The 12,820-nt window shown below is 39.6% G+C and overlaps 1 protein-coding gene across 1 annotated transcript in view; it reads left to right on the top strand.

Annotated features, from left to right (window-relative positions):
• Nucleotides 1-12,820, top strand: part of MACROD2 (mono-ADP ribosylhydrolase 2) — an 899,313-nt gene that overhangs the window by 843,010 nt on the left and 43,483 nt on the right. The window contains exons 12-13 of the mRNA XM_086626501.1: nt 1,137-1,199; nt 4,573-4,641. Coding sequence (XP_086482627.1) covers nt 1,137-1,199; nt 4,573-4,641 — 132 coding nt within the window. The remainder of the gene's footprint in view (nt 1-1,136; nt 1,200-4,572; nt 4,642-12,820) is intronic.

Genomic DNA, 12,820 nt, shown 5'->3' with positions numbered 1-12,820 from the left:
TAAAAGCAAGGTGGAGGCGCGAGGAACCTTAACCGTCTTGCTTTAGAGAAGCTGTAATCAGAAAAACCCAGGAGCCAGAAAAGATCACAGCAAAAAAATATGTGTATCATTATCAAGCCGTTTACAGGCCTGGGAATGAATTCCTTTCTCCCAGTGTATATGCTCAGCAGTCAGTTTTTCAAATGCCTCATTAATGCCGGTACTCAGCTGTTCTCACCGTCTATCTCGCCATGCTGGGAAAGAGAGAGTGAAGCCATCGCGTCTGATCCAGCACGCTGCACTGCAACCTCTAATATTATTGTGAAGCTAAAAAAACCTTCTCCAGTGTTGAAAATACAAACTTCCCGACAGATTTCTAATCCGGCCGAGCAAAGGTTAAGAGATCTTGATCTCGTGTCCATAGATGTTCCCCAGGGTATTACTTTTCTCTGTTTGGTACCTGCCTTCAGAAAGGGAGCTGGAGGGGAGGAAATGGGTAATGAATGCAAATGCGAAGTAGTGGAGAAAATTGGGAATGAATGCAAATGTTAAAAGGGGCAAAACCCATTCAATCCTAGCAACCTTCCTTTGCTTTATTTTGCTCTCTTCTTTGCAATCGTTTGTGATGCATTTCCATGCTTTACACTACGCGGTGTTGTGCCTTTTGCTTTAACATAGAATTTAGACAGTTCTCCCTCTCCTATTCTTGCTTTCCATAGGCATTAAAGTAGGTTCTGGGAGTTGAAGACACAGCCACTTCAAGGATCTTGTGGAAATGTTACTGGAGGAAAATAATTCTAGGAAAATCTTTGTGAAATACCTAGACTGAGATCAAGCAACAGTTTCACCTATTGCAGACAGTGTTTAGAGAAACATGCCTTTATTTGGCATACAGATATTTCCAGTGTGCCTATTGAGATAAAATCTTTAATCTAACCCTCCATTCCTCAGCTTGAGCTGTGAAAAAGTAACTGTTTTAAATGTAACTGGTTATATTTGCAGTTTTTTTTCAGTTTACCTTTATATCTCTCCCCTTTTATCACGACGCCTTGCTGTAAATTAGTAGTTTGTGCTGAATTGGTTGCAATTAATATTGCTACTGCTGTTCCCAATAAAAAGATATATCATAAATAATTTTTATGTGTTTTCCTCCATAGGTGGTAACAGCACAGAGGAGAAGCAAAACACCGAAGAAACCGAGGCCCAGAGCCGAGAAGGAGGTTTGTGCCAAGTTCCTTAAAGGACTTTCTTAGGTTTTTATCCACCTTGGTGAACAATAACCTGAGTCAATGCTATTGACGGAGAATGTTTGTACATTTTCACCAGATTAGCTCAGGTCTTGAGCAATTCTCCCATTAGAGGCGAAACTCCATTCATTATGAATGAATGTATTGCAAAGCAGGAATGCAGACTTCTCTCCGTAGCTTAACAGCTCTACGTTCTCCCTTTAAGGTGGACTACCTCTAACTAGAAAGAAATAATTTTCCTTCTGTCTACAGCAGAGCAGCCCTCTGCATACAATAGAAATGAGGGAAAAGGAAATTTGGAGAAGGAGAAAGCAGGTTTCCTTTTCTGAAAACTGTACTTCTGAAGATTTTAAAGGGTATTTTCAAGTTTTAATAAATTGTCTACAGAAGTCTCAGGGGTTATGAAGATTTAAAGCTGTACAGAAAGATATTGCATATACTGCAAATGAATGTCAGAGTTCACAAGCAGTGGGTTTTGCAGATGACATGCTTATAAATTACAGTGAGTTCAATATTTTAAAATACGATGTCACTTTGTGTTCACAATAGATTTTCTGTTATTTTTTTCTGTTTATGGTTGTATTGTTCATCCTACCCAACTCTGTCCAATGCAAAAGACAACTAGAATTAATCAGTAATCAAAGGAGCTGAAGTGGCCATCAAAATGTCTGTAAATCCTCTTGTTTCTTAAGGATTTCTTTTAGTGTGGTATTACGTATAACACAATGCTTTTCTTGTTTGTTTGGGGTTTTTTTTCCTCATTGTAGTGCAGGATGTTGCCTACACATAGTTAATCCAGAGAGCATGAAACAGTTTTTTTCAAAACTTTTTTTTTTTTTGTCAGAATCAAAGGGTTTTTTTCAATATGGAGAAGATTGAACTGAAAAAGGCCAGATAGTAAATGCAGCAAAAAAATTTAGGAGGTCTACAGTCTTGACTTACCTGGTTTGTTTACTGCATTGTGGTTTTTTCCAGATTAGGAGTTCATTTGATGAGGGTCCTTTTTGTCCTATGCATTGGGCACTGTGTATGTGGAAGTGCAGCATTTTTCCCTGCACTCCACAGGTCAGTCTTCTGCAACTAGGTGTTAACAGCTGATGCTGTCTGCAAGTGCTTGAAGTCCTTCTATGTTTCATGTCCTCTTTATCACCTCTTCTTTATGTCCTCGTGCGGGGTAAGCAGAGGACACACAGTATTACAGAATAAAAAAGATTCCCATGGACCTCAGCAGACTTTGGACTTAGGCCCTTTATCCTCCCGAAGATAAGCGTGCAGTGGTATTTTGTAAGTGTTGGAGGACAACAACGTTTTCTTTCCTGGGTTTTTCCCTTTTATGCTAGTCGTATTTTAAACAGGTGAAGGAGACCAGGGAGAAGGGAGAAATGACTTGCTCTGTCTGAATCTAGACTCTGTTTTGGATATCTGACTAGGCAGGGGGATATCTTTGCCCAAGCAATATTGAGCTTTTGACTGTACTGAGTACTGCTTGGCTGCTAGCTCACCTGAGACCTAGTGCTGCTAGGAACTCCTAGTTCCAACTGCAGAGGTTCCTGTTAAGCCTGGTTGTAGTACTATCTACAGATGCCAAATACAGCCCATCGTGCTTGTCAGCTGTAGTCACTCTGGTGGGGTGCGTATTTCCCTGGTGTTTTGATTCATAAAACAGTTCAATTGAATGAGATACATTTCATTTTTCCCAAGAGAATCAAGGAATGGGTGCCTCTCTATTAGTTTGCTACTGGAGATGTCTTAAATGCATTGTGTTTTTCCCAAAACCATCATTACGACTTGTTACGTTACGAGCTGTCAGAGCTGGTTTATCAGAGCCACGATGAGCATTCTTTTGCTATCTCGTGTTGGTAGTCATGTTTCGTTACTCTCATGAAGAGTGTCAAAGAAAAGATCCAGACGTTTCGGGTTCCGGATCCAGAAAATGTCATACTTTAGGAACGTGGTTTAGGTACATGCCTAAAGATAGCGTTGTGTCTACGTATAGTCCATGAATCACCTCCTCGGCCACAGGCACACTGTGTTACAGGAAAAAATTGCTTGACTTTACGTTTATCTCTACTGGTTCACATAGTGACAAGAACAGAGAGGTGTACAATTACCTCGAGTTAGTTACATTCAGCTAATGAGTTGCTGCTGCTTTCCACTCTGCTCATTGTGGAGGCAAAACATAATCAGGAACTTTTAGACTGCCCTTTCTTGGCAGTAGGAAATGACCTGATCTTCTAAGATACGCAGTTGTATGCCTAAAACATTTCTAATCACTGTGAATGCTCACTGTAAGGAGCAATCCCATCAAATGTTAAAGTTCTTATTTGTATTTTGTAAACCAAAAGACATAATCTTCATCTGAGTGTGACAAATCACAAATCGTATACTTAGATATTGTGAAAGAAAACGTAGGGGAAAAAGTAGACACAGTGTTCCTACCTAGTCTATTACATAAAGATTTATATATTCTTATTATACAGTAGTGAAAAATCCAGTTATAGTGTGCAAAGACTGGCCTGAAATTTTTCAGCTATTACTGTGTGTTTTTTTTAAAGTCTGGCCTCCAGTCTGTCATCAGTGAACTTCACAGTTAACACGTGGAAAAACAAAATGGCAGGTGGTTCAGAGCTCTCGTTTCAAGCTAGTTAAAAATACTCAATGACTATATTAGGAAAAAAATCTTGTCAGAATCGTAAGAGGCAAGTCTTTTGAAATAAATGAAAGGCTAGAAGCAAAAACAAAGGCTTAGAAAGGTTGTAGAACTACAAAAATTGCCAAGAAAAAGCAATAGTGAAAGTTAAAAAATTCTATTTAAGTCAAGTACTAGTTTTATCTACTAACTACAATAGCTTTACCCACATGCTCTACCATTAAAAAACTCCAAGTCGTAGATTTTCAGGGACTTGATTCATGAAAGCTTGTGTTTTCAGGATAGCATTTGCATGTAATCAGTTTGATTCCAATGAGATTCATGGACATGATTAAAGATAAGAATGGCTTAATTGTTTTTTCTCAAAATAGATAGATTAAATGAAAAAAGGGATCTCAAAGCAAATAGCAACAGCAGCCTACCCACGAAACTGATAGCTGATCCTCTCTCTGTATTATGAGAAATTGAAATACAGACTTGATCTGGCAGTATTGTAATGTGAGTTTACCCCTGGCTTAGGGAAGACAATCAGACCAGTAATGGCCAGTGAATGCAATGTGGATGGATGGAAGCCCAGAAAATCAAATTCAGGTCTAGTATCTTGCCTCAATAAGGCGTAACACTTTTTTCAGTAAAGTGGTTCATCAGTTTGCTATCTAATGAATAACTTCTCTTTCATTTCCTTGGTTCTTATAGATGAGACGAAACATTCAGCTGTAGCCAGCCTATCATCATCAGAAGAAACAGAGCTGAGTGAGGATAAAGGTACAGATTGTAAATTGTGTTTCAAAATATCCAGTCCCAAGAGGATGTTTCATACAGCCTTATTTTCCTTTGTCTGGAAATTGCCAAAATCACAGTTAAACAATACAGAAATAGGTAAATGCTTGGATTTACATTTACAAAAGTCTTTGTAATGAAGTACTTGGCACCAGCTGTTGTGCTGGTAGGAGAGATGCTGTGAATTCCTAAGTCCCCTTGTTACAGAAGTAATACTAAAATATCATACATGACATATCAGAAATGAGCCCAAAGCCTGGGCTGGCTGGGGCGGCTCACGGGCGTGAAGTTAAGCGTTGCGCATCTATTGCAGCAATATTAGCTCCCTCTTCGGTGCTCTCCTGATGGGGAAAAAGAAAAACACAATAGCTATAAACACATCAGGAGGAGACAGGAGGAGATGAAGTCATAATTGAGAGGGAGAAAGTAATGTTTATCTTGTGCAGACTGTGCTGGGCACTCAGATCATTTAGTTTGTGATAAATATTTAAAAGTGTCACGGGGCCAAATGACAGGGAGTTTAGGAAACAAGAAAGAGAGATGATCTAATTTAAATGTTTCAAGCTGAGATTTTTCCTGTGGAGTTGTTGGTTTACAGATAGGAACCAGTGCACAGACGTACTGTTTTTGATACTCTTATGATATCACACTATTAATTGCTTGTGCCGGTCTATGGTTTTTGGCATTTTTGTGGGGGTACGTCAGGAAAAGCCTGAGTGATTTATAAAATGTTCGCTACTGGTAATTCAAAACAGGAGTTATGCTATCTATAATAAATACAGTCCATCAGTACAGCCTTCAAGAAAGAGTAATAGGAAATTTTAATGCGTTTTACTGAGATAACATAATTATTAACATCCATTAAGTTATTTATTTTAAAAGATTTAATGTTTAATTCAGCGTCGCGGCTTGACTCTCTTCTCATTTTTCTAGATAAGTGTGACGAGATGTGAGATCTTGCCCTTTTGTTCCAAAGACACATGCTGGAGAGCCCGCATACTTACCTGATTATGAGTTCAAAGCCTTGTGCAGGTTGATTTAAGTGCTCTCTTAACTGATTGATTGATCCTGCAGGGAAAAAAAGCCACAAACCGTTGCTGGAGCACTGGCTTTTGCTTTTGATATCCTCACAGATTAAAGTCGTGGCAAGGCTAGTGGAAGGCAGAAATAGTGACAGATTCAGCCCCAGCTTAGTTGATGATTGCCTGTCATTCATTTCTCTTTTTTTTTTGCTGACATTTGGCCTGTTTATGTATCCTGTATCTATAAGATCCCCCATCAGATGTGTTTTTTGTTTCATAATGTGAGGGTCACGGTGAGGCTTTGGATTTGGATGATTTTTTTTTTTCTTTTTTTTTTGCTATCTGCAGTCTTACTGAAGATCCCAACATTTTGGTATTGCTTTGAGTGCTCGTTCCTGACTATGAAGCCAGTGTCTTCTAATGTGCTTTTCAGTGACCATCTCAATGTGTAACCACTCCTGTTTTTTGACCCACTGTATTAGTTGTCTTGTCTCAGGAAAGTAGCTGTCTTGGTGCTATAGGTCTCACTTTTCCTATAATATACTAAAATTACAGTCTTTTCCCCTCTTCTCTTGAGAGGTCTTGAGACAGAAGAGAGAGTGCCCTGAGAAATCCGAAGGGCAGCTTCTCCTTGACGTCTTACTTCTCCTCAAAAGTAAGATGGAAAGCATCTGGTAGGGAAAAAGGAGCAAGACAGACTCTCCTCTGTATATTCTGTTTGTAGAGTCATACAAGTAGAAAAAGGAATGGTGGGGAAAATAACATGTTGCGGGATTTGCTTGTCATTTTTCTAAACGTAACCAAGAATTTTGAACGATGAGGCGGCCGCATTCACCAGGCCATGGTTTTGATCCTTATTTCCATTAGTAGGTTTTCAACTTTTCGGATTTTAGATTTTGAGTTGTTTTAAAATGAATGCTTGTGTTACAAAAAACTCGCCACCGCTTGGGAAATGGCACTTTTACAAAATCCTGGCATTTCTGAAAACACCTGCTGCTCCCGAAATAAATTTCAGCCTTCAAATTGTTTGCCCACTGAGTTAACACAGCTAAAACCTGCCAGGTTCTGGAACATACTCATTTCTGTAGTTTATCTTCAGCTAAATGAACTGGATGTAAAGCATTTAAAGAAATTATGTTTTCTAGTCCTTCCACCTAATTACTGTGAAAGGAGACTTGTGGCAAATAAGTCTAGGCTATGTATTTCCAAAATGCACAGTTTTAAACCACTCAGAATAGGAGGTTTCCAAGCCTACTCTGGAAGTATAACAGTCTTTCGAACACCAGTTCTGGTTAGTGCCTCAAAACAAGTATTTTTACTCCAATTAGTGTTGACTAGTAATTTTTCTGCTTATTTTTTTTCATGGTTTTGGGATTAGAATATAGCAAACACATTGCAATAGTTATTTATTGCTCTAAAATGTGGTGATATTCGAAACAGAGCACATACATCTCTGCTACCATGAAGTTCTAGTATTTTTGTCTTTTCTGAATCATCTTCATCAGGTTTTTTTTTAAGGAAAAAGGAAAGGACAGGAACACAAGAGGGAATGTTCATGATAAGCGCATCACAGTGTAGGAATCATGTTTTGAGGGACTCAGATTAAAATGAAAGCCTACTGTGAGATTACAAATCTCATATTAATGTGGAAGTACATCTCTTCCGTTATTCACAAGAGACCCTGTCCACAAAAAAAAAGTTTGTATGTGGCCTTTGAGCAGACTGAATTTTTTAAGTGCTCTGTCTGTCCTTAGGAAAAAAAAAAAAGCATAACAGTCCTATTCCAAGAATACCAAGATGTTTGATGTTATGCTGTGGAGGTATCCTCTTATTCCAGTCTGTGCCAAGTTGATATTTCCACTGTCTGGAAATACCGCAAAGAAATGTTGCAATTTTACCCTTGAAAACTTGCATGCATAACTATTAGCTCTTAGAGGGAGAGCTGACATCTCTAGGCAGCACCTTCGTAGCGCTTCATTACTGTGCATATGGAAGTAGATCCTTTATACACAAGGTATTTCAAGTTAGAGATGCTTCTCTTTATGAAGTGTAAGGGCAGAACAAAGTGATTAAAGTCATTAATGTTTATGCAGCGGATAAAACACGTAGCAGACAGGCTGCACTCAGTCTAGTATGCCTGTCCATACAAGATTGTGCTGGGACTACAAGCTCATTTTAAATGGACCGTGTTGTATATAGCTGTGGATGGGTTTGGACCTGTGATTATTTTTCTTCAGAAAGAGTATGTGTGCATGTGTGTGTGAGAGAGTTGTCTGCACCTTCATCTCAGTTACCTGTCCTACCAATTTCTATTTAACCTGATTTAATGATAGGACTTTCTGGCAGAAAAATGAAAAAAGGAACTGGATTTAGCACGGGTGAAGAACGAGCTCCCCTTTCTGCAATCATGGCAAAGTTTCTGTGCACAATACGCTGATTTTAATTCATTAGCACTTAATAAGAACTGAATTTTCATTTGAAGGTCAACTAAATTAAATCATATGCTAATTAATTTTAAAAATAAAATAGCGATTAATTATTTCCAGGTGTTCACCAAAGTCTGTGCTCCTGTGGGAGAGCCATTTAAAGCAAGTCACTATTTTTCTACGTTCTCTGAAATGGAATCAGATTCAGTCAGCTGGAGGGCTGATGTTGTCAGAAACAGAATTAAGTGTATGCCTTGGCTAGAGGTTAGCCCTAAAAACTCACTTTGTGCAACCCAGAAGCCTGTAGGTATCCTGCTTGTAAAACATAATGGATATAAAATTCCTGTTTGGCCAGCTGTAGTTCTCACCATGGAAAAATTTTGATGTCCTAAAGACATGGATGATTGAGAAGGGATAAACTGAGTGTTTCAAATGCAGGGGAGCTGTGCAAATTGACGTAAATTAGACATTGATAAGTGGGTGAAAAAGATTGACTGAAAGGCCAATATGTTCAGAAAGAGGTCTTTAAAATCAGCTCTTAAGTATATATTAAGACATCTAAATGAATGACCTGATTTTCAGAAGTGCTGAGCGCTCAGCAGCCTCCAATGAAATGTTTCTACTTCACCCTTGGGCTATGATTAGACCTGGAAAATTTCAGCCTGAAAAATTTCAATTATAGGTAACTGAAAAAGAACCTTTTTAATGGAAGAGTTTCAACACCCCCAACCATGGCCATGGCTCTGCACGCCAGCTACAGTGATAACATTTTTCTCTCCCTTGATTAGAAGAATTTTTGTGAAAGCAAACTGGCTAACACAAACTGAGTGATGGGGTTTGGGGTGTTTTTTTAAACCAGGTACATAACCATCACCACCCAACCAAGTGCATATTCTCCTAACACTCTCCATAAAGGTCATTTCGAGCTGTGCATAACGTTATTCACTTTTCCTTTTATTCTGACCTACCTGTAGCATTGCGCATCCAGATGAGGTCCAGCCCATAAACTGCTTGGAAAGTATTTCTGCTCTACCCTTTGCCAGTACGGGCAGCCACTACAGCTAACACTAATCTACTTAGCTGTTTTATTTAAATCCTATTTATTTTTAAATATTAGCTGACCTGAAGCCGCCTAGCTGTGCTGCCATCAGTCCGACGCGAGTGCCTACTCCTTCCATCTCCCCTCAACCCTTCAGCTGTGCGGCATCTTCTCCTGGGAAGGGTCTAACCAAAGCAGCTGGGTTTTTCTCAGCTTTTTCCTTTCCCAGAGCCCTGTGCAACAGGCCCTGCTCCTTACAGCAGCAGCAGGATGCTCACGGTTATCATACCAGCTGCGCCTGGAATTTCTCTTGTGGACAGAAGGTGAGGTTAGAGGAGATGCCCTTGTGTCAGCTCGAAGCACGAGCTGGGTGGAAGCATTACTCAGTGGACCCCACCTGCGGAGATGAACTGCCTGCTCTATTACCTGAACACTTGCAAAAATATCTCTACAGGTTGTTGCACCTAAAAAGGTCTGTTTTACCAAACCATATAAACTTGGGCTCCAATAAAGCTAATCTGTCATAAAGATAGATTAAAATGAAATCTTGGTGGATATAAAAATAACATTTTAAAGTCAAAGCTCAAGAATCTCTCCCTAACTTCTCATAAATCACCATTTTATAGTACTTCATTTTAACACATTTTCCTCGCCTTATGAGGCAAAAGAATACCCTAATCATGTGGCAGCCTCCATGCACACCATTACCTGTAATTTTAGATGCCTGCTTGATTTCTTTCACTCTGGGAATATTCCAGTCATTTTTCACAGTATCATGCTTAAAAAATAAAATGCACTGAACCTGTTTCTTTCATAATGACCAGCTTTTTCCCTCTTTAATCTTCTTACAGCTCCCTAAAACACAGTGATTTATCTGTGCTGTGTGTGGGACCCAGGTGTGTTGCACATTAGAAACGACTCAGTAAATAAGCCATACAGAGAGGAGCTGGTGAAGTGAATTCTGAAAGATCATTAAAACCACTTAACATTCAGATCTTACCATTTCTCCTCTTTCTTAGCATTTGCAAAATTTTGTTTGAGCAGTCTTGTTTCATACAGTCAAAAAAAAAAAAGATGAATGGCATGGAAAAGTAGGGAGGTTTATGCAGTATTTAGACAAAATAGTGTCTGATTATTGGCAGGAAGGGTAGGATTGATAGTTTATTGCAAGCTACACAGTTTTCTTGGAGCTGAATTCAACATACGGTTGATTTATTGGAACAGTGAATATAGTTGGGGAGTATTCTGGTCGGCTTACTTAAAGTCCACATATTTTCTTCACGAATTGTTAAAGGTTGGGGCTAATTCCCAGGCGCATTCAACCACTCAGCCCCATGAGACGTTTGTTTCAATACAATGCAGGGATGCAGAGCCAAGTGCCCCTGACGTGGACACTGTCACTGCACCTGTAAAAGCGGTTATGAAGGACCTAAGGGATGCTCAGACTTCAATGAGTGCTTCAGTGCTTGATGTGCAGTAGATAAGAGGCCTATCTTTGGTTCATTTATGTCATTAAATGTCATGTTTGGTTGATTCATGAGTGATCAATGATGACATTAGGAACTGTGCTCCAGTCTAGTATCAGAAACACTGATGATTCTCAGCCCTGCCTGGAGGAATGTTAACCCTTAGACTTCCAATTGTGCTGCAAAATAATATCCTGTCTTGGATTCTGTCCGGTATGACTTAACAGATAAGTAGCTGTGTTAAGAGAAGACTAACGCTGCTTTATACTATTTGAAAAATCAGAGTTAATTCCTTAGCCAATTAGAGATGAATGAAGGCTTTAGGGATGGCCAGAGCTTTTGTAGACCCTGGAATCATTTAGGACTATGATACTGGCTTATGCCCAGCTGCATAAGGCTCTAAGGGGCTAAGCAAGCATGGAGGACCAGCTGAGCCCAAGGAATACCGCTACCCTACTGAAAACTTGCATGCAGAAAGTAGTATGTCAGCATTTGTGGGATTCCCACTGCTGCTGGCCAACTGAAATGGAGGTGACACTCGTGCCTCGTATCCAATTTGGGAACAGCTTTTATTGACCGGTGTGTTTGGTTTTACGCTTTTACTCTTGCTTGGCTCAGATTTTCTTCATAAATCTGGATTTATTCCTTTGCTTTATTTTATTCTTGTTGATCTTGAAAGTAGATCTGTCTTTGGACCTTTTGGCTTGAATATTTGATCTAATATTTGCTTTTGAAAAGAAGAAATCTTTGACATGGTCTTGACCTTAAAGATTTTGAAGCTCACAATCTGCATACTAATGCAAAGACTCATTTCTACTGCTGAAATAAGAGTGGTGGGGCCTTACAAGCTAGGCAGTAACTCCTGACCATGTTCTGCTCTTTTCAGAAAGACGCTTTACAAAAAATAACTTGTGTAAAATGATCATTGCCTGGGATGATTTGGAATTCTGTGCTTTCTTGAACCCTGGAACAATTAGAAAACTGTTTATGATCAAAATGAAAGTTTAACACAAAATTACAGTCCCGTAAAAATAAACAGTGCAGAGCCAGCTATGGGAATGTCTGAAGATGTGCCATCTAGAACACAGGCTTAGACAAATAGCAAAGGTGGTCTGTAGCTGTGGTGTCTAACGCTGGCCCTCAGCGTGCCAAAGGGTGGGAGCAGAGGCAACTCCCCACATTGTGCGATAACTGTAGTTTGCCATAAGCTATGTGATGCTCCGCGACAAGCAGCAGCGGGATGGGGCACATACATCAGCCAAGCACGAGGCTCTTTAAACTCCATTTGTTATTATTGACCAAAGCACGTAATTGTTCCTCTGATGCTGGGGATTGATTTTTGCATGAAATTGGAGTCATTCCTCATTCTGGGAGGTGGCGCCTGTGAACTGAGATGAAAGGCGCGGGTTTGGGAGTATGAAGTACTGTGCAATAGGTGTAGGATAAGACAGCTCTAACGATCTGATGGGACAGAGCTGCACGCATCTCTCCCGCCCGTAGCAGGCAATATCACACTTTATCATCACTTTTGGCTGTTGGAAGGGCCGTGCTTGGGCCCTGGCTGCGTGGTACTTAACACAAAGGATTGCTGATTGCGGCTTTGTCAGTACAGTTCCTTTTACAAACACACAACTAAATCATACAGAAAAAGATTATATTAATTTAGGGTATGGGGGGTACAAATCTTGGCTTGACAGACTGAAAGCTTTGTCAAAAACTCCAGTGAAGCCAGAATTTCACTCAATGGGTTTAAAGTTTGCTCGACAAATTCCCTATGGATTTTTAGTGCTATTACTGTTTATACCAAGAGGTCCTTTAACTCGCTTTTTGATTAAACGTGGAATTTGATGAAATTCTAATTTATTTTCGCTCTGATTCAGGCTGATAGAGTAGTCCACAATGTGGCATCCTAGTTTGAAAGACCAGCGCAGTGGTCCAGCTGATAGCAATGAGTAGCGTTTTGCGTTCACAGTAGGGTGAAAAAACGTGCAGCAAGGGCAAATTTTAGCAAATTGTACATCAGTGAGACATTCTGCTTTCAAACTTGGATTTATAAACTTATTGTCGTGCCACAAAAGAAGAAAGAAGCTGTGCAGGTAATTAAATATTTGCCTTGGGGGATTATTTGCAGTTAATTAAAGCCACACACTTTCAGTGCATACCTTTTCTACAGATTATTAAATTTGGATCAGATGTTAACAACCCAGCTTT

The sequence above is a fragment of the Tauraco erythrolophus genome, chromosome 2 (assembly GCF_009769465.1).
Source record: "Tauraco erythrolophus isolate bTauEry1 chromosome 2, bTauEry1.pri, whole genome shotgun sequence".
NCBI lineage: Eukaryota > Metazoa > Chordata > Aves > Musophagiformes > Musophagidae > Tauraco > Tauraco erythrolophus.
This window is presented reverse-complemented; position numbering and strand designations above follow the sequence as displayed.